The sequence below is a fragment of the Mycteria americana genome, chromosome 1, assembly GCF_035582795.1.
Source record: "Mycteria americana isolate JAX WOST 10 ecotype Jacksonville Zoo and Gardens chromosome 1, USCA_MyAme_1.0, whole genome shotgun sequence".
In the NCBI taxonomy this organism is placed as follows: Eukaryota; Metazoa; Chordata; class Aves; order Ciconiiformes; family Ciconiidae; genus Mycteria; species Mycteria americana.
This window is the reverse complement of record NC_134365.1, coordinates 67678709-67705988: the sequence shown is the minus strand read 5'-3', so window position 1 is coordinate 67705988 and position 27280 is coordinate 67678709. Positions and strand designations below refer to the sequence as shown.

Sequence of the window (27280 nt, the reverse complement as noted above, 5' to 3'; positions counted from 1 at the left end):
TCAGGAATTCTATCAGCCATCTAATACAAAGATATATAAATAACAAACATCCAGCAAAACTTGTTTGAATGTGCATCAGCATGAAACTCCTTATGTTCTAGCTAAATCAGTATGTTTATAAACGAAGAACTAAAGCTTCCTTTGTACCTTCCATCTGAAGAAATAAAAGGAAAGAAGAGAGGGAGACCCTTCAAAGTGTTCCTCCTGTTCCAAAAGGCAACACTAGAAGCCAACTTTCCCAAGGGGTGTGAACCCACACATGACTGAGTGCATCCCCTAACGTCTCACCTTGACCAGGAGTAAATTATTCTGATGGTGGAAGAGGTCAAGAGAAATAATGATGTATTTTCAGGCACATCCTATCCTGAACTTCACCAGTGCACCTTGCAGAGACCATTCGACAGCCTGATAAAGCTGCTACCAGCCCAGCTGGGATTTAAGCAAGTGGTCCAGACTCACTTCACAACATGCTAGTAAGCCCCTAAGTTATCTAGGACAGCTCTTATGTATTGCTTTAAAAGGTAATGTATAGGGAAATAAGTAGCCTGGAGTTGGTAGAAGAATTTAATTCAATTGATGGGCTTTGCTGGCATAAACCATGAAATTGCAGCTTGAACCACTTTTGAACAGCAGCCTCATTTTCATTCAAAAGGTTTATAGTTTTTATTGAGGCATTAACAGCAGTGATATGGTTAAGGCTTCTCCAATAAAGAAGTAGTAAAAAATCCTTGTTTCACACTTTATTTAAATTTATTCTGCACAATAAATATCTCAACCTCGTTTTTTGGCAGGCCTGCTTAATAAAAATTTATTTCTAGAATGTGGGCATTCAATGGCAGCTATAGCCTTATCAAATCTGATCAAGCCAAAATCATAGGTTTTAATCTCAACACTATCAGAGATTATATTTTCTTCACTTTACAGAAGAATACCTGGATAAGCAAATTATATGCACTGGTACAATCAAGAACAGATAAGCATCAAGGAAATTCAGACCAGCTGAGACAGTTTCAGAAGGCTGTATTAAATAAATTTCCTCCAAGCCTTAATTATTATTCCCTCGTCCTTTATATAAAGAGTATACACACACAAAGGGACACCCATCTATTAAGTTTCAGCCACAGCCTGGCATATGCAGAATATCGACATTTTAAGACCCTGGCTGCAAACCCTGGCACGGAGACTGATGCTGTTGTTAGACCTACAAGAAGACACAGGAAAAGGCAGAGAAAGAAAGAAGATGGGAAAGAACCGAGGCGGGAAAGAACGACCAAGAGTCACTTAAGAAGCTAAGATCAAAAGGAAGGGCCTGTGCTTGTTTTCCAGCAATACAGAAAGTTTCAATTTTGCAGTTAATGCATGAAAACTTTCATCTTAGTGCCTTGGACATCAATCACTTCCCATCTCATCTGTGTTTGTCGCATGCGCCACAGGAGAGAGCTGGGGAAGAGCAGCTCGGGACGTGCTGGGGGGTGAAAGCTTTGCCTGCTGGTGAAGCTGGCTGACTAACGGTGAGGAGGCAGTCAGTCACCTTTATTGCATCTGTGTACAAACACAGAAAACTATCCAAGATTACTGATCAAAAGACAGGATTTGGGTTTTCAGAGCACTGTACTATTTATATTTAAACATATCTATCAGCAGAAAAATGTGGAATTAAATCGGACTTGCAATAAGGCTTATAATCAAGATGGTTTGTAAAAACAAAAGGAAGCTGCACGAAGACAGACAAAAAGATATCAGCTAATCCATACTGCATCTCTAGAAGTGATGAGCAGGAGACAACCTTTTCCTAAACACAGAGGCAGGACACGCACACACTGTAAGCCCTCCCTCCTTCCAGCCGCCATCACTTGCAGATATTTCTGAACCCAAGGTCCCGTCTGGACCGCTGCCCATCAGCACCGGTTCACCTCTTCTCCATTAGATCCTCTATTTCACTTTTTAAGCCCCGGTATATTTTCCCTGTTCACAACACGCTGCGGCAGCAAGCTCCATACTCAAATCGTGCCGTGGGTGAGGGGGTGGAGAGAAAGATGCTTTTGTTTGTATTAAAGCCTGCTCCTTCAAATTACACTGGGGAACCTTTAATTCTTTTATTTTGGTACATGACACGTTAAATGGACAATGCTTCCTTGGACTTCAGAAATACAGGCAAAGAGTTATATACCTTGATGAACCAGAGGGCTAAAATAGGAGGTTTATTTCCTAAAAATTTCACTTTCCTCTCTGCTGAGGACTTCCATTTGGTACAACACATTACTTGCAGAATGGCCGCAGAAGATAGTATGTGACATTAGGCAGGGATAATCACAAAAAGCAGTGGGGGGAAAGAAATACTTCCCTATTAAAAAGAACTCTGTACTTTGATAGATGCTTTGAAAGGGAGAGAAAACATGACTCGTAGGCAGAGTGGTTGCTTGGGACTTCAGGGGGTTATTTTTAAAGCGACAGGATGGTTTCAGAAGGCAATTGAAATTCCTTAGGCATCCAGCAAAGCCAGAGTTCTCACAAGTTAACCTTCAAGGATTTATGCATTTTCTTCTCTGAGGAAAATTGCTTCTGGAAGCTCACATAAAGCAAACACATAGGCAGAACTAATACAGCAAGGCAAGATCAGAAAGGCCAATAATTGCCTCCAGGGATTCTGTGGAGGTGGATATTACTTTAAATGATGTTTCAGATCAAAACAATAAAGAAGTTTTCCAAAAGATGATTTAAAAGACCATTAAATATTGCTGCTGTTAGTAAATGCTTTTTTTTTCTCCAAGACACATTGCAAATGAAAGTTGTGTTCTTCAGCTATTTGATTTCAGCTGAACGCAGCTCAGTTCAATTATTTTATTTTAATAGGCCTCTTGCTGGTTTTAGTATCCCATTTTTGTCCGATAATATGATCACACTTCATGAATACTAGCCATTTTCAACTGTAATGTGAGAGACAAATAATGCAGCAATTCCAGCTATTACCTCTTGCTGCCATATTCCTGCTGCACACCCCCCACCACTTCTCCTCTGAACACCCCCAGTGCAAAGGCAGAACTAAAAGGCATAAGTAGCCTTGGTAGGTGAGTTATTACCATCTTAACTGCGCTGATGAAGCATTGTTCTGAGTCCTTCACTCCTTCTGTATAAGCAAAGTGATGTGGAGACCTGCCCAAATACCGCACCATCTCCATCAGTGCCCATTTGGAAGCAGAGGACAGAAATCCCCAGCTGTCAGTGGGCAGAGGGAGTGATCCGGCTCATCTCTGCCTTTCTATGCATGTGCAGTGCCACAGAATCAGCTCTCTGTGTCACTGCTACTTCCAGCTCCCGTGTTTTCATGTTAAATATTTGGCAAAATGCTAAAAAATAAAATTCAGTGGAAATTGAGATGAACTTCAGGTTTCTACATCTTCGTGATTGCAGAGAAGTTCCAAATGCATGTTTGCATTTGCAAAAGCCATTTCATTGTGGATTTTATGTGTTCCCCGTCTCTCCATCTCCTGGGTGAGGGCCAGGAGATTCTCTTGACTTCATACCTGCACCATACAATGAGGTTGGTTCTGTTTTGAAGTAGCTAGTATGTAGTCCTACCCTCCTCAAATGCGAAGCACATCTAAACTAGGCTGGGGGGAAGGGGTTCACTAATTTTCCAATTTTGAGTTAGACCCAATACACATTTTTGAAAACAGCTGGAATTGGTAATATTGTTTAATGTTATTATTACAACAACTGTTTACTTTTAAGTTATAAAATGAATAGCATTTTCTGTACTGGGAAGCTTACCTCAAATACCAGTCATCTGTGGCCTTTGTCAGGACTTGTTCTTAACAAGTGCTTTGTGATTTTGGAAACATCCCTTGAATATCAGCTCGTTGGGAAAATTTCCACTGGATCATCGAACTTTCAGTTGTCACTGCCCCCATATAAAACCCCAGAAACCGTTTTCTCCTCCCTCCCCTGTTCATGGGATTTAGCCACACAGACAAAGTCACGTCAAATGTAGCTAAGAGGAAAGAAATGTACAGAAGATGCATTGGTGCAGAGGTGCCATTAAAAGTGACCACCCAACAAAAGCCGTGGTTTAGGTAAGTTCCAGCTTCTCCGTAAAGATTCCTCTGTCCCTTGCTATACGCAGCATCAAGGTTTTTTGTACTCAAAAATTTCACACAGATATTACTACCTTAAAAATTCCTTGGTTCGCCTCCTCCCCACCCGCGGATGTGCATGTTGGGTGACTGGTGACTACACCCCTTCTCACCCAGTCACTGAGCCGGTGCTTAGACTTGTTCCATCATACAGTAGATTTAATTAGAACTAATGAGGGAAACACAGCATTTTACTTTTCTTGTGCCTGAAAGTATTCTGCATTTTCACGTTATCTCTTCCCCTACAGCTTTTCAACCAGCGTGCCTAGTGGATGCTCTTAGTCCCAGCAGAAGTGCCTGTTCATCCCGTCACAAGGGGTGGTTGTGAACAACCCAAGAACCATATGAGAGTTGATGTTGTCAGGAAACAGCTTGAGAAGAGAGTTTCTCTACCTACCATGTTGACGGCATCCTGGTCAAAGGGGTTCCACTCGATGTTCTGAGGATAATGGGCCAAAACTTTGGACTTGAAGGTTCTTCTTAAAGGACTCTGGTCAAAATTTTCTCCTGCAATAAATGAAGAAATAATGAACTCTCACAGCAGTGAAGCTTCAGAGAGAGCTGGCCTGGGCAGCTTGCTTTCACTTTGGGTTTTTTTGTGAAATCTGAAGGGCATTTTCACTCCCAACAGAGGCAGTCCTTTTAAAAGAGAAACAGAAAAGATGCACATTCAGTCTTACCCTCCTTCCTACAAAACCTTACTACAGTTGCAACACAGCTTCCAGCTTAGTATTTACTGCATGGAAATTTACTGTTAAGAGAAAAATTACTGCTGGAGTTTTATAGAAAAAGACCCTGCAATCAACTGAATTCTCCACCTTCCCCTATAGCTTGAATATCTAGGGATGACTTGACTTAGATGCTGAAAGAGCACTTTCCCTCAGGTTTGTTAGAAACTGTCTTATGGTCAATAAAAAGTACGAGCACCTCTCAGCTATTATAAATTATTCAAGGATTCATTATAGATCTTTTTTATATCACAAGTCCTGTGTGAAGATTAAACATATTTTTTTTCTACGTCAAATTTCAAGGACAGACTTCTTCTACACAAAGAATCCAGCAAGTGCAAAGAGGAACATTGAAATTAGACTTCAAGCAGAAATGCATCCATTTATCAGCATACAAATAGTGTATTTCACAGTGATACTGTTAATGGAGTTTCCACCATTGGATAGTCTACAGTATGCAAAACAGTAATCAAAATGAAAAGTTCTTAAAATCTATTAATTATATTACAGTCTACTACACTTTTCTCAGATATCTCAGGTTACTAATCTCAGGCTTCTTGCTTTAAAGACTACAGGTGGGTCTTTCTTGTTCAGTTCCTTTCTCACCTGAGAGAGATGAATGGGATGAAAGGCTTAAGTTCACAACGTTAAATGGTTTTCACCAAAACTTACTTTGCACCCAAAAGTTCCCTTTTGGACTTCTTAGTGTTACCTAGATACTTTTAAAAATATGCTACTGAAATAGAATTGGATTTCTTTTCATTAAAAAAATATTATTTCCCTTTATACTTAAAGGCAGAACCAATATTTCATTCATGTTTTTAATGAGAGGTTATTTCGGATGCAAAAAATATTCAGTCACTTGGCAAGCTCTAAAGGCAATCCACTGCTCCTGCAGAAAAGTTAAACTACGAGTCGCTAACCTCACTAACCCCTCTCTGAAGACAACGTGGACTGCGAGAGTACAATTTGTGCTTGCTGAGTTACATGTGGCAATTCAACCTTCGCGCAGCTAGCAGCCTCCGAGTGATGGTGCAAAATTCATAGGTCAGCAGTTACCCGAAGGTTTCTGAGGCCACAGCCATTTGGCACGTGCCCTTTGCTCCTTGCGAAGCGCAGTCTGCACGATCATTTCGCTCAGAGTGAATTAATCCAAGGAAATTTCTGTACAGACTGATACTTGAAGGCAGAGCTTCTCAGCTTTTGCCTGGCAGAGCTTAGGGTCTGCAGGTCATCGTGGGGAACACAAGATAACGGAGAAAAACACAGTGACAATATGCAAGGGAAGAATTAACCAGGCAAAGTTTTAGGAGCACTGAAAACCATTTGCTATATGAAACCCTTAATACATCTTCAGTGTAGAGGGCAGAACCTGCACTGTCTCTCAGGGGCTGCAGTGCCAGGGCCATCGCAGCAGCACTTGCACAACGGAGGGAGGTGGAGGAAGAGGAGGCGAAGGTCAGACATTTCTCACACCAACGCCAGCCGCCCTCTTGGTCGGGAAGGGGAAGCGGAGGCTCACGCCGTAGCTCCCCTCCACGAGGGCACGTGTAGGCAGGTGGAAATTCCTCGAGATGTGCAAGCCAGCTGTGCTGGGACCGCACCTTGCCCCGCTGTAATAGCTGCTGCACCGCGTGAGCTGGGGAGCCGGGTGGAGGAGAGCTGACCAGCTCTTCCAACAGCACTTGCTTTCAAATGCATTCAGAGAATGAGTTTAGAATCTTTTCCTTCCCAAGACATCTCTGAAATTTTAAAGATATGGGCATTTTTATACAATGGCTTATTTTTAACACATTGCAGCATTATTTTTTTTCTAGCACTACGTCTGTCTCACTTGATTTTGGTGGGTAACCATGGGGGAGAAAAGCAAATAAGGTTCTACCAGGATATTTTGTGCTTGGGAGGAGAAAAAGTCCGACATGATGCAACGCTGCAGCCATATTTCCTGGAGGAGGAATAAATAGAAATGGTAAGACGTGAGGAGCTCTGGCAGGGGAATCCAGCTTGCTTCTGGAATTGCTCAAGGCAAACCAGAAATCCAGCAAAAGCGTATGCATCATAGAAATAAAGAAAACTGAAGGTATCAGCTAAACTGGATCAAATTAAAAGACATGTCAGGGTTTAGCTGATTAATTCATCACATCTGCCAAGTCGGGCCAGCCTTGCCACTAGCTGCTATGGCAGTCCAGAGCAGAAGCTCTATGAAGATCCTCTCCATGCTCGGTTACAAAGCTCAGGCTGAAGTACACAAAAATGGAGACCGTTACTCTATTACAGAACATGGTGGTAGAATAACTTCTTATTTTGGCCCAGAAGTTCTTTGCAAATGCATTGGAGAGAAAGATACAATGTCATCCGCTGATTCCTGAAGTCTCACAAAATAAAAATCCCAACAAGCAAAGCCAGTGAAAATTCCCTCTCCAGGTATGCACTTAAACATACTTGGCAACATTTTTAATTCTTAGTATCAAACAGTAATTAATGTGCTTGCATAATCAAATAAATATGCATGAGGTTATTTCCTAATTAGATCTTCAGTCTTCACATCTGACAGTTCACCTTACAACTGTGAATTAGCAGAAGGGCAGATATTCGATGCTAAATTTGTTTGGTTGCTTCTACTAAAAGTTCGAAGAGCATCTGGATGACTTCAGTAAGTTCTCCACCACTAACAGCAAGTGTCCAAATTTCTTTAAAGGTTTCCATTTTCATGACCAAAAAATGTTACTGAAGTAACCTGATGGATGCTAACTGGGGAATTTCTGTGGTTCAGGGGCACTCATCACCTCTGCAGTTCACCGGTGGAGTCAGTCGCAGGTTCTTTGGGGGCCAGTTTTCCCATCTACGTTGTGTGGGTGTTGTAAAAACACCTTTTGTTTGAAAAATAGCCCACAGCGATGGCAGTCAACAACTAAATTGATTAATCACCTGGTATTAGCACACAACTGTAAACGGGAGTCCAGCAGCAATGCATATTAATCACATCATTTACTGTTTCTAACACTTATAGGCACCAAAGAAATTGGGACAGGCTTCGCCCTGCATGCTGGACGTGCTCGGGCGAGCCCCGCTTGCAGCACACCCACGACACATGGCATCTCAAGGGACGTGGCTCTGTGCGCTTAGATGGAGTGGGACAGCAAACCACCCGGCTTTCACCTAAATAACTTCCACGTGTACCCCGTAGCGGAGCACTGCGTACCCGCCAGCTTTACCTCGCTGGTTTTTGTAGCACAGCCTAAGCTTGTGGTGGAGCAGAGAGGGCAGCTGCCGCGTGGTGCCGGGTGCCGTCTTGTATTGAACCTGTCCTCCGGTCTTACAGCGGCGCTGGCAGGTGCTGGGAGGACGTCAGACTGCTCAAAGGGATTTGGGAAGTAATCCTGGAAAGCTTCTCCACAGGAAAAATATCCTCCTCTCTTAGTTTGGTGCCTCAATTGCTAACCCCACCAGATAAAAGCTGTACTTATTTCCAGGTTAGACCAAAAATTACATCACCGGGGATATAAGAGCAGGGAAAGCCTTGATTTTTTGCTGTTCTTGTTATTGAACATCCTTTGCCTCATTTTCCCTAGAAACCATCCCCCAATCTTGATGGGCAATACTCTGGTGGCATCTGAAACCAGTGGAGGAGGCGTATTTGCCAATAAACCATAGCAATCGTGAAAAAATTAGGGTTTCAAACAGATTTTGGAAATGACCAATAATTTGTATGCTGCTGCAAATACTTGTACAGTCACTTAGATGTCAGAGATGTCTAAAAAGTATTGTTTATGAATTACAACCGTTACTTTAAGAAATCCAGCTTTCCAAACCCAGCAGTAACAATGTTCTAGTAGGCTGACAACATGGATTCATTTTGTCCAGGAAAATAAATGGCACAAATAACTTACCTTTGCAGAGTCTCTACAGGGTTTGTATTTTACTACGGTGGTTTTAAAAAAATAATAAATTAAAGGTAAAACACACACGCACAAAATACAATTTTCTCAAACAGCGATCACAAGACAAAAGAGGAGAGCCAAGAAAGCACACTGGAGTGAATCAGTCGGTCATTAGCCCGAAAGGACACAACATCGCACCCTCCATACAAAGCTGCCCCCAGGAAGCCAGGCAGGGTAAGCTTTTAGAGGAGATACATAATTTAGGAAAGAAACAGTGCAAGGATACAACAGAAAGCAGCTCGCATGTCAGGGTGAAATGTCATCGTTTGGCCAAACTAGCAGGAAACACCCCGACTCTCACCGAAATGAGAAGAGAGTCGTGGAACATGACACCCAGCTCCACACTGACAAGCAGCTGGAAGAGAACCACAGGGAGCAAAACCTTCTTGGCAAACATGAGGGAAGGGATCTGGCCTGAGGGGTACCTGATGTTATCAACTCTCAGCCTTGGTAGTTCTGAACTGCTGAGTCACACGTGGCAGATAAAATTTATTTAGCTGTTATTCTAGGCAAACAGTGACTTTCCCTTAAATCTACTGTGTGCTTATTTAAGTGCTTGCTTGCTAGCTTCCAAAACAGGATTAGGGAGGCACATTAAAAATGAAGCAAGTATCAAATGCGAATTGAATCCGTATTCTAAAATATTAATGGCCAGATAACAGTACTATGAATACAGACAGAAACATCATATTTGATGCGGGGCACCCGTTCATGCAAACAGCACGTCTCCTAGGGTAAGCTGCCTATTAGAGGCAAATTAAAAATTTGGTTTTGAATGGAATCCTTTTGCTTTCAAGACATTTTCAAAAAAATCATTCAAGTATTTTTCAAAATTGTGTAAAATGTGTCCGATTCAAGCTCCATTTCAATTGGATACTACACCCTATGTAATGGTACTTTTAACCAACTCGCACCTTCCCTTAAAGGCACTCATTCTTAAAGAGATCTTTAGTTTTGAATTAAAAGCAAATGGTGACGTGATGGGTGCAAGATCAAGAAAAACTGTGCTAATTTCATTTCAAAATGAAAAGATTTATCAAAATTAGAAAATAAGCATCTTCTGTGTTTTGGATGAAGGATCAAATTATTAGGGAAATGCAGCTACAGTTGTGACGACGTCAGTCATGGTGGCTTTCATATGAGTGATCATATTTAAAAATTTATTGATCTTAAGGTTTAAGCAGATCTGCTTTAATTAATTGTCACAGCTACAGAGGCATACCAAAATATGTACCAAATAGGCAGAGGCATCCTCCACCCACACCCTCTAGTCCAGGGAATGCGAGCTATCTATCGGTCCTTGCAAGCTCTGGAACGTAGACAGGAATGCTTGTGACCACAGAAATAAAAATATCTTTTATTCCTTTAGAGGAACGTACTGGGAGCACGACTGTGCACAGTACTGCACCTCACGGTGACAACCTCTTTGATAGCTATTTCTAATTAAAAGTATTCAGCACATCCCTTTATGTTCTTTCCCTGCAGACAGAACTGCTAAGCATTGGATAACTGGATGACCCTGTAAGAGAAGCAAGCAATGTAGTGAGAAAACAACGTGGGGACAGGAATAATAGTGCTTGGCTGGGGAGCAACTAAGCTGTCAGTTGTCAGGTTCAGGAGACGGTTAGTTTACGTAGCGCAGAAATTGTGCTCTGCTGCTTTTCTTCTGTGCCTGACCATGACACCAAAGTGGCAGTGGTAGGCGAGCCAGTGTTCAAGGACATTTAACTCAAAGGCATTATTTCTGACCACATATTCTCATAATCTTCCAGCACAGGAGGGAAATGGTATGAAAGGGATGACTGGGACAAGGCAGACAAAACAGTCTTCATTCCAATATTTTAAAATCTGAGTTGTCTGTCTGTAAGATGGTGGTGGCTTTTTTGGGGGGCAGGAGAGGTGAGCAGGGTCCAACCTACCTCTTCCATGTCAACATGTAAAGGAATTGATGGATCATATTTAAGCAGGAAGCCATAGTGAGTTGTGTACCCTATCAATACATCTACATGATTCGGCTTTTTTTTTGGTGTGTCTGTGCCGACCTCACTAATATTGCTATTTAAATCTAGACTGCAAAACATGCTTCCTTGAGGTGCCACGAACCTTTGGGTCTCTGTAGCAGAAACTGGTGGACCCTTCCTGTACCCTTTGTCCACAAATATACGTAACTAAGCCCAGTCGGATTTCTTGATGGGTATGCTCTAATACGGCCTCACGCAAGATATTGTTCAGTCTTTACCAAGCATCTAGCAATTTGTATATTCACCAATATACCTGACGCCACTAGTGGCATTTTGTTGGAGAGAGGAAGCACATCTGCCAAGAGAGCTTCAAGAAAAAGACTAACATTTACCAGATATTGATTTAAATTAGGTAAAAGAATGAAAAAGTTGAGGATTTTTTGTTTTGTTTTTAAACTCTGACCTTTAATTTGATTCAAGGGGAGTTGGAAGACAGAAAATAAAGAGAGAGAGAGGGCCTGGTGATTGTTTTGTCCTTAATGCCTCTTTACCTGAGGTTTTGTCTGCAGTATCTGAGCTCTTGCCATGGAGATCTGCTTCTAGCCATTTGTACAAGACTACACAACACAACAAACAGAGATAAAAAAAGCAAGTATGAACAAAATGAAAAGATATACAAATGTACTGGGGAAGGGAAAAATGTGAAGCAGACATTAAACACTCCCCCTTGCAACCTCTCTTCCCCCCACTACTGCCAAAGGGTAAATCCATGCGATAAATAAAACCCTCTGCGACTGTATTACTACAAAGGTGTTGAACACATTGACAGACATTGTAGAAATAGTTGTCAAAATTAGTAACAAGATTAAATTCTCAGTACTTCAAACAGCATGCTGCTGTACAGCTTCCCTATTATGAAAGACAGCTTTGTTCATATATTGAGCCGTTCCGGAGCCTGTGAAACTCAGGGGGAAAACCCACCAGTTCTTTAACTGTTGAACTAAACCCAAGAGGTTTTCTTTAGCATAATGCTGTTAGCTGTGTTCGTACACCTTCAATGCTGTACTGCATGCCATTTTCAGGACTTTCTAAAGTTACCCAATAGCTCTGTTCATCATTTCTGTCTCATAACAGGGTGTTTTTAGACAAAGATTTGAATAAATAAGCTATGTTTATAACTTGGATGAACAACTTCAATCTCTTCCAGTAACAGCTACCCCAATAGGCACAGGTAATGGAAGAGCTTCCTGCTGGCACATCTAACTGAGGTTTCTTCCAACTGGTTTGCTCATCTCCTGCAGAAAAACAAAAATGCTTTCACAAGCACCATGGCATTCCTTCGTCACAAAAGTCCCATTCGTACGCTATGCAAAGGCATTATGCAATCCTCCTCAAGTTAAATCTATTGTTATGAACCCAGAGTGTATATTAAAACTGCAACATCATTGACCTCTCTGGTCACTCAGTTTCTAGGTGCAAATTCAGAGTATTTCCACCACGACCTCCTACTTGAGCTGTTAATCCAGGCGCCAGTTCAGAGGACCCAGATAATTCTGCTGAGGCTGTATTTCCTGGCAAGGCAACCCTCGGCAGAGGGCACAGGAGCTCTTTCAATAAAGATTTTTAGATTTGAATTTGTATTTTAGGATAATTTTCTCGTTTCTTTAGGAGGCACCTGTAGGTAAGCCATATTCAAGTCTGCAGGACAATGTTTTTCCACTCCAAGTGTCTTAAGCAATTTCATCCTACTTCTGAGCTGTTTGAACTAAAAAATTGCATAAATATTTAAATTAAAGGAAACAAACCAAAGAATTCCCTACTGCTTTTCTGGGCACACATTGTCAGAGCATTCCTTTAATATCTTGGTCCAGAAGACCACAACCTCTGCCGCAATCAGGACTCCAAACTCTCCCGGTTAACAGCCACGAGCTAAAGCTGGCGACTGCCCCATACCCACAGTGGCTTTGCAAGCCTCCCTGCCAGGCTGCCCTCACAGCTCTCCCCAGAAGTCCTTTCCGACACTATCATTCAAAGGGCATTTGGCACCGAGCTGCTACAGACTTAGCCACCACCTCTGCAATAGGAAGAGCAAAAAGGAAAGACACAACAGCTCGTGAAGGGGTGCGTAGCCTGACGCGCCAGGACAGGTTCTGGTTTTGCTACCCGTTTCAGTATTTTGACCGTTTATCATCATCAATCATATGGCTAAGAAACAGAAGTTACGTAAACTCCTGCGCAAGAAGTCAAATCGCAGAAGATCATTGGCAACAGCGACATAAATACAGAGCTACACACACTGTTCTACAGCCCAATTCTTTACACAAACACAATGCGACCATTGCCACAAACTAATTCCACTTAGAAAAGGCTCAGTATTTCAACAATCCTTTTAAAAAGGAGATTTGTTCCCCTAAGAGTTATTGCACAAGTCTAAATAAAAGAGAAAAAGGCTAAAAACCAACACGAGCAGTTCAGTTTGCCATCATCCCTTCCTTCTGACCTTGATTAAAATACTTACTCTCTGCCTACAGGGTAACATTATACAGCACCAACACTGTCAGCTTCTTAAAATAGCCCCAGTCCCAGCTGCCAACAGACCACAGACATCCCACTACACTAGCAAACAAGTATGAATCACACCATCCCTTTTACATAAAATTGCATCATAAACTTGTCAAATCCAAAAAGTCATGGCTTAAATTATGTCAGTTTGGGTGATTTTTTGCAGTAGGGTGGGGGGAGTTTAATAAACAGGTACTGGAGGCACAGTGCTCCTACACGATTACCCTGAGCTCTGTCCCCGGGGGCTGGAACGGATTAGGAGGAAACAGTGGAGCAGGTATAAAACTGGACCTATACTTATAAATATAAGGCATTATTTACACCTCAGGCCTTATTTTCTCTAGAAATCAAGGTGTGTGGAATTCACTCGTTCCGTTCGTGCTGCCACGCTGCCTTTCCAAGCACGGGCTCCTGATCCACTGCTGGGCGGTATGCGGAGAGCGTGCCCCGGAGATCCTTGGTCTATCCTCTTTATACACAGCAAGTGGCATATTTTCTTTTTTATTGCATTTTTATATTCAAATCTGCTGTTCATCTTGAATGCTTGATATAGAATGAATGAGCATTTTTACTAATAGAGAAAACAATCCAAGCAATAATTAGAAGCTCATTGAAATTTAAGTTTCATGTGTCATTATTAAATTGCCTGGTAACCTTTTGGTTAGTTACACAGCAAGTGAGTAATATATGTAACCATAAGAAACCAAAGGGTCTGAAATCCATCTCTCAGTTCCCAGAACAACATTAACGATGGCAGAGCAAAAACTGTTCAAGTAAGAGCGAGACACCAGCTCAGGTCCTTAAACACAGCAGGACGCCAAAGCCCGTACGGCGCGGGGGTCCCTGGCTTTGGAGCAAGAGGCACCTGCCTGCAGGCTTGGGCTGAACCACCAAGGAAGAAAAAGCATTTTCAGATGCCATCACATCCCCTGTGAAGTTTGGACGGCTTTCTGCTCAGTGCAACACCCGTTTCACATGTTCGCCTCCCTCCGTGGACTGAATGCAGAATGAGGTATCCAGTCACGCCTTTTGCACAGGACTCCGTTCACACTTGTGCTTTCTACTCATTTACAGGGGCAGGATCAAGTTCAAATGTACCCGATTTCTGTGCTAAAACATGATGCCGCATCCTCAGACTGGTTTTGGAAACACACAAACACAATTTTCAATTCAAATGCATCTTAAAGCAGGTTTTGTCCTCTACTCCCCTGGGACAGAGGTAGCACAAGAGTCTTGTCTTAAGATCTGCTTTATTACAGTTGGTATTTCTGGAGATGAGAAAAGGGGGAAAAAAACCAAACAAACCACAAACAACCAGAATTTGTCATCCTAAAAATCCCTGTATCTTTACTGTTTAGGTTTGTGTGCAAGAATGCAGGAAAGAAAGGGGAATTTTTCAGTAAATTTTGCTTTGGGGCTTTTTTAGTACAAGAACAAGCAGCTTTCTTTTCATTCTTTATTTTTGTAATTACAGTACATTCAGTTATCTTTTAAACAGGGCTGTATTAAGATAGATTTTTTTTTAAACCACTCCGCAATGCACATAATATCATGCACCAATATTAGTCCCCCTTGACTCATCGGGATAGCAAGTTTCAGGTGTTTTGTTACTTGAAGTTAGAAGCAGTTTCACCAAAGCTGCGTTTACACAACAGCAGAGTGTGAATAAATTCACTGATAACACCTTCTGACACCATAATTAATCTCGGTTTGCGAATCACTACAAGAGAAGAAAGACGCTTAATTTGGCCTGGACCATTTTCAGCACTAATCAACTTTGACATAAACAGAACACGAAGATGCTGGTCCTGCAGCTCAAATCATCAGCTATGCCCGATTCGGGAGCTCGCTTTTTGGCGACTTCTTTTTGCCCGTCTCGCATAAGCTTGAGGCCTCTGTTCCCTGGACTTAGCACTGTTACGCTGGGCAATAGACTTTTCTGGTTTAAAGGAAGCCCTTGCTTTCTGATGTCCTCAAGAGCTTGTCCCTTGATGTGCTGAGCCACCAAGAGGATCCAAAGGACTCGTTGTTGTTTTTTTATTGGCTGTGCAGAAGCCAGCCTGCGAAGCTCGGTCTCCTACATCCATCAGCACTCTCCAGAAGGAAGCTATTCCCACTTTCTGAAGAAGATTTTTCTTCTTCAAACAGCACAATCCACAACCCAACAGTGGCACTCAAACTGACAACTTAAAACACCCTGGGCAGGGACAGCCTCTTCACGCTCCCTGAAGAGCCAGCCCACACCTGCAAGGTTTAGACAACCGCTTTTATCAGTGGGGCAAGAGGTGGATTTAGAGAGGGTGGACCCAGAATTAGCTCCTCACTGTATTGAGTTACTTTTTTTGCATACCCTTTACAAGCAAAGAGTGACAGCAAGGCAACGCTCACCTGTCAAAGCTGCAGCTGCTAAGCTTTATGAAAACTTAGTTATAGGTGGTTTTGATGGGAAGGGGGTCCAGCAAAGAAAGAACTTTGCTTCTTGTAGTCAGAAAAGCTCTTTCATCAGCATGAAGTAGAAACACTGCCTTGTGTAGCACAAACTGATTTTGTTTAGGGGTTTTTGAGAAACTGCTGTTTAAGCTGCTGCCAACAATTAATTGTCCTTATGAAAGTCTCCAAGAGCCTGTCTTCCGCCAGTTTTCAACAACTGAATCCTTTTAGAAAAAGAAAAGACAAAAACTTTCCACACACTGAAAAGTCACAAGCACCCGCAGGCAAGGTTTGAAGTTACCAGAGCTCCCGGATGGAGAATAGTGGTGAGCAGGAATGAAGATGCGGGCAGATGAGGATCCGCTGCCCACGCAGCCGTATCGGTCCTTAGAGCCAATACTTCCACTTAAGAGCTACCCGAGAAACCATTTCAGTTTGGAGATTGCTCTCAGATGCTTCAACCCAGGTGTACTACAATAATCTGAGATTAGCATATTGCTGAAAATGCTTCTACTATGGGCAAACCTGCCCCCAAAGGAACACGACGTTTATACAACATGCTGGATGATGCAGTTCTTGTTAGATCTTGAAAAAACAACAATGGAGTTTTGTCAACTAAAAATGTTAGGACATTGTTAAGAGGCAAAAGTATCATCATATTGAAAGAAAGATCAGTTCTTATAACTATTCAGTTAAAATACCTCTTCTGCTATGAACATCTTTGCAAGAACCTACATGTCTTTTTCAACACCACCTGCATTTAGAAACTGTTTGAAGATCAGGCTGCTGCTAGTGAGTTTACACAAGGGATCATTAAGAAGCTATCAGTGCACAGTAATTGCACATCTAAGCCACATGAAAAATATTCTCTATGCTTACATAAACCTTAAGTAAACCGTGACTAGTTAGATACAGCTTTAGTTTTTTTCATTGCAGCAGAGCTCTATATGTTTCAGACAAAGCATAAACAACCAGATTTATGCTTTATCCCTGCTGACCATTTTGTGGCCCCGTTTCCAAGTCTACTGAAAATAGAGAAAGCTGAAACTAGGACTCAATCACCACGCCACAGCAAAGTGTTAGGATTCAAATCCAAAGATGTGGACCAATACTAACTTCTGGATCCAAACGAGACTCCAGATGGGAAACTGAAAGCACAGCAGTGTTTCTACCATGCCTCAAGATTTAGTTCAGATCCCTACAAAGGGGAGCCTAGAAACGAAATCCTTTGGCTTCCCTTAATGCCTCGGGAAGTATTGGGTGCCAAAGCATCTTTGTAAAGGTGGATCTCCATTGACAAGGCCAGAAAAATAATTGTCTCTGGGTTCAGCTTGCAAATACCCCTGCGCCTCAGACCCTTTCTTCCCTTGTCCCACTCATTCCCACAGAAGTCTGGAAAGGGAGGCGATTCTGCAGGTGCATTCCTAACCTTCGTGCACCCCAAAAACACCACTTGAAGGCTTCTATCAAATTTAATCTCTGGTGTATTTTGGGGTTGCCTGCTCTCCCAACAACCCAGACTTAAACCCCAGGATATACCTTCTACTGTCTTCAACAAGATCTCTTAAAGAACACAGGTAAAGTCGCACAAAACAGGCAAAAAGGGGCAGTGCAAAGGGCTCCGTATCTTAAAAGTATCTCCTTTGCCAAAGCCCAGCAATGAAAACCAGTGTCTTACTCCCTCTCCCCTCAAATTTCAACAGCCACTCCAGTAAAAAGCCCTCTGTAAAACAGTAGATACCCACGTAAAAACAATAAACATTTTGGGGATGTTTTTAGACCCTAAAGGTGAAAAGACCGTGGAAAGTCACACAAGGGAACAGGGCACATTTCCTGGCCTGAAACAGGGTTGAAAAGAGCTGGTGGGACTCTGAAAGAGGAGCTGGAGAGATGCACAAGAAGGTGAGTAAGAAACTGAAGTCCACTTTCACCCCAAGTGCATATTTTGCCTGCTGTTTTAGTGCCCTGCAGAGATGGAAGCAGCAGATAACAGAGATCTAAATAACCCTAAAATTACCTGGCATTTAAGCAAATGTTTCCTCTTTACCACTAATCCACTAATCTTTTAGTGCCTGGATCCCAGGTTGATTGGCACATTAAGAATACATAGGTAGGAGGCACGTAATTGCTGCTCTCGTTTTTAAATAAGCGTGAGCTGTCACCGACTACAGAGAGGCTAATTCCAAAACAAACCATTTAGAGCCACCCCAAACAGACACAAGAGCCCTCCTGGCCATTACACACATGTCAAGCAAAGCCAACAGGAGTTATGTTATGATATTTTACATTTTCCTTTCGCATAAAGGGGAATTTTGAGGAGTTAAACAGAACGCTGCATGTAATGGAGCAAGCCATTCTGGAGACCGTGCTGTTCTGGAGACCTCAGTAACTGTTCCAGCATACATTAGAAGCAGAGTATATCATACTGAGCAGATCAAGGCTGGATTAGGCACGGACTGCATCACAGCTGAACATGCTTCAGTGCCTATGGTCTCTGAGTGTACTAAGGTCTGGAAGGTGTAATAAATACAGGGAAGTGCATGCAAAAGGAAACAGAATTAACAAAATATAAGGGTATAGCAACGTGACTCTGAAAACGATGGTGTCTTGGTGTGACAATGTGGGACAGCTAAATCTGAGCATCCAATTACAGGAAACAAGAGCATAATCATTTTGCATGGAGAAAGAAGTTGTTATTCCTTCAAATCAAGACAGGAGAGAGTCGTTTATGGTGCATAAGGATGGGTTTCAATAGTCCCCATTCACATTCCCTGTAAAACATAAGCCTACCAACTAAAGAGCATTATTCTATGTAAGAGAAAGCACATGTATAATGTATTCACAACCACATACATGTGCACGCTCCCTCTCTCCCAAAGAGAGGGGACTGGCAGGAACGCTCCGTTACAGATTCAGAAGCTGCCCCCTGCACCTGGGGCTCTCCCCAGCTCCACAAAACGTCCCCAGCAACAATAGAGCCGGTCCTCAAACCTGGACACCAGCTGGCTCCTAATTCCTCACAGCACTGCAGCAGCGTCAGGAGTTCCTGCATCGCTCCCACGGGATTAGAATTCCCATCTCAAATCAGACAGGACAGACACATGCCAGATTAAAGAGATGCAGGCACTGGCATATCTCTTCAGGCTTTGACAGGTTTCTGGTGATTTATTCTGTAACGCGCAAATACACCGAGAGCATCCCTGATGGGTACCTCCTCAATGCAAAGGTTAACAGGTCTGTGTGCGTTGGATTGAAGCAAATTTTTTTTGGATACTTACATAGGAAGCACACACAAGAGGAAAGACCAAAACTATAAATATTTGTGACAACAAATTATGCAGATCTCAGCAGTTACACAGCTGTTAGCAATAAGCTATACAGAGGGTAGCTGAGCACAAGCATTACTGGATATTTGCTTAACTAAAGCCTGCAGTTTTATTATCAGGCTGAAAAAAATACCTTCTTGTAAAGAACTCTAAGATGATTCACTAATATCAGACTACCAAAGACTATAATGAATATTTCAAGGGTTTCACACATATCCAGAGAATCAGTCCAACAGGACTGGTCTCCAAGTCGTCACAAGAACAGGCGGTGCATGTGGGGAACAGAATTCCCCTTTGAAATCAAAAAGAGTATGTATGTACACTAGATTAAAGGAATCTGAGCACTCACATACATCCTACAGCTGCAAATTCAAGGGTCATGAAAGAATTACACAACATTCAAACTTCTGGCTAAGCTTATTTATAAGCCAAAACAACAAAGCTTCAAAAATACACTCCTTTTGCCTCTGAAGAAGGCTGCTTGTTAAAGTAGGACTCCACCCCAGGCTTTGAATTCAGCAAGGTTTATTCTGTGTTTATACCAATACAACAGCCTGAACGTGACTTATTTAATACAGAAATATGAAACTTCAACCTGAATCTGTATTTTGTAGCATCAGAGCATCAATTTAGACACAGCCTGCGGAACCAGGTATTTTAAGTTAGCTATAAAATTAGTGCAGTACCAGTTCTGGTGGTGCTTCTGGTTAACCCCTTCCCAAATTAATTCTTTCCCAAAGAAACATCCTTTTGCCACCTATCCCAAAGATCTGAACTCTTTGGTGTGTTTATCCAGGTATCTCCCTCACCTTTCCTGCTCTTTTTCTTACACCGCTGCTTCCCAAAGCAGCTGGTTTAGGTTGCAGGTTAGCACTGAGCCCCGTCCCCTTCAGGTCAGCAACATTTTCCACCTTGCCGTGAGGGTGGAGGATGCCCTTGTAACGATCCTGCAACGGCACTATCCCACATCACCTTCCCATCTCTCCGTCACTTCTTCCACGTCTAAAGAGACGATGGATTTTGATGCAGTCTGCAGGGGTAGATCTTGAGCAGCTGACTTAATGGCAGCAAAACCCCAGCCCTGTATGGGTACAGCTCCTTCCCCAGTTTAGATCAAAGTGCGGTTGCCCAACCCAAATGATAACACACAGACTCACATGACTCTGCAATAGTCATCCAGGTGGACTCTGACAGAGGTTTGCACTTTCTTAGGCAAACGACAACATTGCTTCATCTCCCTGAACTGTCAGGGCATGTCGAAGAAGCCATGCAATCAACATTGTCTAAAATAACTTATGTTTCCTAAGCCTTTTTAGTTTTTGCTTTGAAAATGCATTTAATCACAACCTTGTGTCAACCTGTAGAAGCAAAAGCACTTATTTCAATACATGTTCTGTCCTGACGGAAGGTCAGCTTTTCCCTTTCCCTAACCTTTGTTTTACTTAATATTTTGCAAATTGTGCTCTTTTGAGAAAGATGGTATCCTATGCTACAGCAGAAGTGTGTTCCAGTCACAAAGTAACATGAAGTTTTGCAAAGGTACCCAACAGAAAACTCCTGCAGTGGCTTCTAAGAACAATCTACACCTGCAATTAGCACAAAAAGGGCTGGGGCGGGGGGGGAGATAAAATTGCGTAAGTTCCTTTAACCTCAGTGACTACACTAGAAAAAAGCTGCAGTGAATTATTTCAATTATTTCTTAACATCAAGCCGGTGTCACCTCAGCCCCACACAATTCCCAGGTTGTAACTTGGTCGTTGCTACTCATCTGCCGCATGGCCTTTGGCGAGCCGCAGGCTGGCAGCCCCCGGGGCAGGTGCTAGCCAAGCCGCAAGCACCCAACAGCGGCAGCGATGCTTCAGGCACTGCGAGCAGCTCCCGGCTCCTCTTCTCACCTCTCCTTGTTCCCAGCCCCGCATCCAAGCTTTTGGTTCACCAGCTCAGGCGTTTCCAATGGGTGAGCTGAGCCGGCTGAAGGGTACCTGGGGGAGGGATGGAGGGATGAAGAGCAGAGGGGAAAGCGCTGCTTTCCACCCCCCAGCTGGCTTCGTCTTTCTGTCCAGTTCATCACATCTGTACAAAAACTGTAGGAGGAAATAGTAGGTGAAGGTGTAGGTGTAGGAGGAAACAGTAGGTGAAGGAGAACAGGAGGAATGAGGACTGGACACGCTGGCACTGCTCCCCAGAGCAAGGGAATACATTCGAAGTCCAAAAAAAACCACAATGCCTCAAAAACTGAAAAAACAAGCTGCACGTCCACAAAAGGAACTTCTAAGCACCAGCCCATCTAGCTCACGAAGAGTGCAGGAAAGCTGGGCGATACAATAGTTGTGCGCTACAGCAAGAAGCATAAATGTGCATGTGTGTGTATTTTTTTCTTTATATTTTATAATTTTAAGCAGAAGAAAAGTTTTTGACCACAGCTTTTTTTCCCCAATATTATTCAGAAAGCAAAACTGCCAAGTCAGATCACGAATTTGGAAGCTGCTGCGCCTCTGGACATTTCAAGTCCAAGCTGCCCCTTTCTTTAAACCCCTGGCCTATGCAAGCTGTACACATACAAGACTTGAAACCCACACATGGTCCTTAAGATGGAGAAAGGAGCTGCAGCAGGTTGAATTTTCCTGAAGAGCCGTTCTCCTCGAAGATGAATAATTAATTCCCTGACAACCGGAGCAGCTCTGTGCTTCTCACAGGGTGCCCTGAGGCAGAAGAGGCAGCAATGCACTGCAGGCTGCTTCAGCCCCTCCAGGACCAGCTCAGGAGTTGCTGCGGGGTAACCTGCACCATGAAAAAGGGGGTTTCCTGCTGGGACGTCATGCAGACAGGCTCAACAGGATTTCAGCCTCGTTTCATCTAGCGTTTCCCTTGCAGCCTCAACTCTATCTAGAACATCGAGGTGCCTCTCTGGTCTATAAGGTAGACCTTTTCCTGTCTTAAAAATGCTACCTATTGTTTCCTCTCCCTTTTTTCAAATTTCAAAAAGGTCACCAAATGCAAAAATCCCCTTTTAGTAGGCAAATCATGACATTTGGAGTTTTGTACAAGGGGCGGGGGAGAGGGAAGAGAGAAAACCAAACCCCCACAAAACTAAGAGGAGATTGGTTTAACATTACACGTGCAAGCTCCATAAGAGCATTAGAAATCAAGAAACTGCGATCTGGACAGGAGGGGAGCCCTGGACATAATGAGGAGAGCATGGGTAAGCAGGTAGGACCTCAGACCACAGCACTAGCCATCCCAGGGAGCATCAAACCCCTTCCATGTTTGTCAGGGACACAGGATCTGTTCAAACAGATTTGCAGAGACAGTGTGTCGACGCTCTCTCCTGAAACCCGGTTTGTCATCACCAAGGTAGGAGTGAAATCGTTCCAGCATCCCTTTAGCTGCCATCTGTGCTCCCACAGGGAGGGGGCTCAAACTTGTCAAATGCCTTGAATTAAAAAGAACAACCTCTTGCATTAGAAATGGCAAGAGGTGGCAATTTCAGAGTAACAGCCTGAAGCCACTGGCTGTCAGCAGAGCACGCTGCATATGATTAAGCATGAAAAATAGGCCCTCAGAATCCAAGTGTAACACTGCATTTGGGAAAGTCGCTTTTGAAGGTCCAGAGACTAATAGAGAGACTCTGAAAAAGCAGTAATTTGTTTAGGAAAAAATACCAGTCTTTAAGGATAGAAGATAAAAGGGGGGTTGGGTTACAGCAAATCTAGTTTCTGTTACTGGCCCTCCCTCTTTTAAGCAGCTATTTTCAATCATTTCTGTCAGGGAAAGAATGAGACATATCGTTAGCAGGAACATGGCAGGTAAGATGCTGCTAGGAGATGACTAGGAAAAAGGAAAAGGAGAAACCTGAGAGGAGTTGTGGCACGGTCCTGTTTGCCCTGCAGTGTGGGAGGCAAGAGCCATGAGGGACCAGATCCTCCCCAGCCCTCCCCGTGCAGTGGGGGCAGAGCTCCCACACCAGCCAGGCTTCTCACCCAGGACTGGCAAAAAAAAACCCAAAACACCACCACCACCACAAAAAAAAAACAAACCACCAAACAAAAAAACCAAAACAGAGATACCAAAGTTGGAGAGGTTCATCTATATTTTACACAACACATGTAGGGACCAACCATTTCAGCGACTATCCAAGGATGTGCATTGGAGGCTCCTTTGAAAGCCCATGCATTTCTGTTGGTGCCTAGCTGGAAACCAAGTTTTCAAAAAATTAGGGTATTTTTTGTTCGCTTGTTTTTTTTAACCTTTTACTTCTGCTTAAGATTATCTCCCAAACCATTTCACCTCCCTTTAGGAAAGCAGTGTTTCAGAAAGCACTGCTGGTAGCTGATACTCTTCTGCCTAATTAATAACCTCACACCCATCAAATGCTCCATGCCGTCAGACACCGCCCAAGGAGACCTTGGCAGAGAGGGTCTTCAGGCTTTACACGAGCTTTGGTAACACAGCGCTGTATCTTGTCACACCCTCACGCCCAAAGCGGCTCTGGTGGGGATCTTGGTAAGACTCCGGCTATCTCACGTATGAGTAGAGAAAAGCTGGGGACTTTGGTTCCTTCTTCACTGATCCCTGATGGATTTTTCCAGCGATGAGAGCGCTCAGAAAGCTGCTCTGTTCCTGGATGTCTGTTCACTTATCTCAGACAGGTTTGTTAATGATTTTTCCTTAGGAATATCAAAGGATAAGGAAATGTTGCATAGCTTATAATAGCTTATATGTTGCATAGCTTATAATTAATTGGGGCATCTTAGACCAGAAGGTCTGCTTGCTCCCCCTAAATGAGCTTCCTGAACAACGAAAACATGCTTAACATGTGGCAAGGCCATGGTTCAAAAGTTCATTTGGGCTTAGCTTTGTACTAGGAAACAGTTTTGGCATGTAAATTTAGGCAGATGCAGATTTACCTGGAAGTTTAGGAGGACAAAAAGGCATTGAGAGCATTGGGTGTGCCCACTGTGGATAATACAAGAGCGTATCCATTTTATGTGGTTATACAATGAACTGTTACAGCTACAGTCAGAGAAGGGATGATTAATGCTGAGCAGATGATACACAAACAGACGGACCCCTAACAGAGTCGGAGAGGAAGCTGGAGAATTTTAGGTGTAGGACCATCCAAAACATGTACCTGTGAAAGCAGGGGATCACGATTGAGGGGATCAGAATAATCAGGTCGGAAAGGACCTCTGGAGGTCATCTGGTCCAAAGCAGGGCTGACTTCAAAGCTAAATCATGGTGCTCAGGAGTGAGAGAAAAATACATTTCAAGATTAAAAACTGCAAAGACAATTCAATAGCTGTTGGGAGCAGAGAGCAAAGTAACTCGTCAACATTTCAACATCTTTGGAGCAAAAAGTGTAGGTTGGGATCTCTCTGATTTAATGCTTTCAGTGCAAACCAGGAGGCACTCTTGAACCTGCAGTGTAAATACCAGGCAGGGAAACGGAGCCTGTGAGGCATCAGAGCTGTGAATCATCCCTTGCCAAGCCTCAGGTCTTCTCTCAGAAATATTTCCACCTCCGAGCCTTCATATTGTTTAGTACTAACACATCTATTACTGTATAACATACGACTAGCAGCAGCACCACTAGCATCGTCTTTTGGCTGGAGACCGCACGCTGAACTTACTCATTCCCCCTCGCCTTGCCTCTCCAGAAGAAAGCCCAGCATGCTCCAAGGCACCACCTCTATCTCCTGGATATTACAGCTCCGTGGACACTGCACCTTCTCCTGGCTTTCATATTTATGGACACATACAGCAAATCACGCCGATTTCTCCCTGTGAAGCCACTTTTTTTGGCAGTTGGCTAGGGACTTTCACAACAACAAGGCCCAAGAAAAATACTCCGTACAGTTTCGGTGCTTCTCCTTGCACAGCTGCATCCCGGGCAGGACTTAGGCTAATCCCTCCTGAACAGCCTTGTTGCTCTCGCCTTGCTGCAGGGCAGCCTGCCGCAGCCCTCCTGACATCGGTTTAATGCTGATTAGTCCCGACACAATTCTGGTGCAGGCTTCCTGCCAGGCGAGGGAATGAACAAAATCGGTTTGCACACAGGCCAGACGACAGCTGCAGTCACTCCAGCTCAAATCTGTTGAATAAGGACCCTTTTCTTGTTTACCAAGATGAGGCTAAATTAGCCCAGCGTGAGACAGAAGGACAGAGCAAATCCTAAAAGCCAGCGATGCCAACCTGCTCTGAAAGCGCGACTTGGTCAGGCTCCGTCTCTTGGCCTCAAATAAGCCACGGGGGAAGCACAGGCTTTGTGTAAAGTGAAACACCCCCACCACCCCCCCAGCCTAGGTACGAGCTAGAGTTTTAAAGAGAAAGGATTTGGCGGAGGAAGATTACAAGCAGAATGCTCTCAGGTTTTTTTCAGAGCCAGAGAGACAGTCAGTGCGTACTTTACTTGGAGCATATTTTTCCCCATCTCTTTTTCCTCCAGCTCCAGGCTTTTTCCTAGCTTTTTTCTAGCTTTTTTCCCTAGCTTTTTTCCTCCAGGCTTTGCAAGTCCACCATCTCCCCAGTGCCCTTAAGGCAGCAGCAAGCCCTGTTCCCACTGCCACTTTTTCCTCCTGTTCTGATTTTCTCCTATGCTGAAAGACTGGAATCAATCTGCATTTATCCAGCTAACTTAAGATGCTTTGTAGTATGGTATGGGGCAGCACTATAAAGCTTATCAAGCAGACAGGCATCTCCAGACTGTTGCCAAAGGACGTGCTTTCTAAAGTCATTCTGGTATATATTTAAGGACAGATGGTCTTTAGGTGCAAAACCATTAAGACTGGTAATATACTGTTCGGGCCACAGAACGTAACTAAAATTAGGACGCAGCAAGATTGTGAGAAGCAGGATAAGTAAAGAATCATTTAGATGATTGCTGCTCTTGGTTTCGAGACTGGGAAACAGAGAAAGAAGGAAGAGTCGCGAAAGATTCGGTCTGAAGAGAAACAACCAAGTTATTTTTTGACAAGGTGTTTATATCTTCTCTGGTTCTCTGGTTTGGCTAAAACTGCGTTATGTGTAGCTATTCAGCAGCGGGAGCTGCCTGAACAGCAAGAGGTAAGGGTAGGCCTTTCGCTTGTTGGTGTAGTCTGCAGGGACGTTTCCGCCATCGCTTCAGCACGCGCTGCCTTGTTCCCCTCCCTGGGGAGTACCTTGGGCTACCATGGCCCGGCCCTCCACACGTAAAAGATACTCATCAACCTCAAAGATGCTCTAAAGAGCACCTACAAAGCTACCAAAGTTTCTAAAATAAGATGCCCTTATCAGCATGCTGTCAGTAAGTACCTGAATACCAGTATTAGCCATGATGCTTGTTTTTAAAATGCAGAGGGTATCCTGTGTGGAAGGTTTCCTGCTCAGGAGTGATCTATTGATTTGATCTGAAGCATCACCTCAGTTTGCAGAATGACGCACAGATCTCTTGACATGAATTACAGAATCCATCATTCCATAATTCAGAGTTATTACCTTCCCAGAGGCAGCACGTGCACAGAGGCAACACTTGCACGTGAACTGCTTTCACCAACTTCTCTTCGGCAAGGCTGAAGGTATTACTTAGGCTCTTACAAAATGAATTTAAGAGAAAAGTAATACTGCTGAGCTCTCTGGTCTCTGAAAAATTTTAAACTCATATCCAAAAGTGGATACAGCACAATAGGATTTTCCTTCTATAAATATGAAAAGTCTGGCTTCTGGCACTTGCAGGGTTGGCTGCTCACTGATTGGGGGTTTATGGATTCGTTAAGTAACTCCTCCTTTGGCCTGAAAATTCCTTGGGCACCTCCGGCTCTGCGGGATGCTCCTTCCCATCATGTTTCCTCCCTCAGCTGCCGGAGACACAGCTCCTGCCCACGTCAGCTACAGTTCAGGCACCACTTTGCCCCGTTTCCAGTCCCTGCATAGCCTGATCCAGCAAGCAAGCTTCAAGAGTTTTACAAGCATAGTATCCTCACAAAACGCAGCTATAGCCTCTTTCTAAGGGAACAGCTGGGGTCTGCTTTAGCATGGCATAAGAGGTTGTTGTGGTTTAAGCCCAGTTGCCAACTCACAGCCGCTCGCTCACCCTCCCACACCCCCGCCCCCAGTGGGATGGGGGAGAGAATCAGAAAAAAAGTAAAACCCATGGGTTGAGCTAAAGACAGTTTAATAGGACAGCAGAGGAAGAGAAAATAATTAATGACAACAATAATAGAA

The 27280-nt window shown here is 43.4% G+C and overlaps 1 protein-coding gene across 3 annotated transcripts in view; it reads right to left on the bottom strand.

The window, feature by feature from the left end:
- DENND5B (DENN domain containing 5B) overlaps positions 1-27280 on the bottom strand; it is a 119174-nt gene that overhangs the window by 58737 nt on the left and 33157 nt on the right. The window contains exons 2-3 of one of the 3 annotated variants that reach the window (XM_075503900.1): positions 11315-11380; positions 4531-4640 (exon numbers count right to left, since the gene is read on the bottom strand). In XM_075503900.1, coding sequence (XP_075360015.1) covers positions 4531-4640; positions 11315-11380 — 176 coding nt within the window. Of the gene's footprint in view, positions 1-4530; positions 4641-8751; positions 8769-11314; positions 11381-27280 lie in introns of those variants that run through there. The other 2 variants (XM_075503915.1, XM_075503909.1) reach the window with 2 other exon arrangements.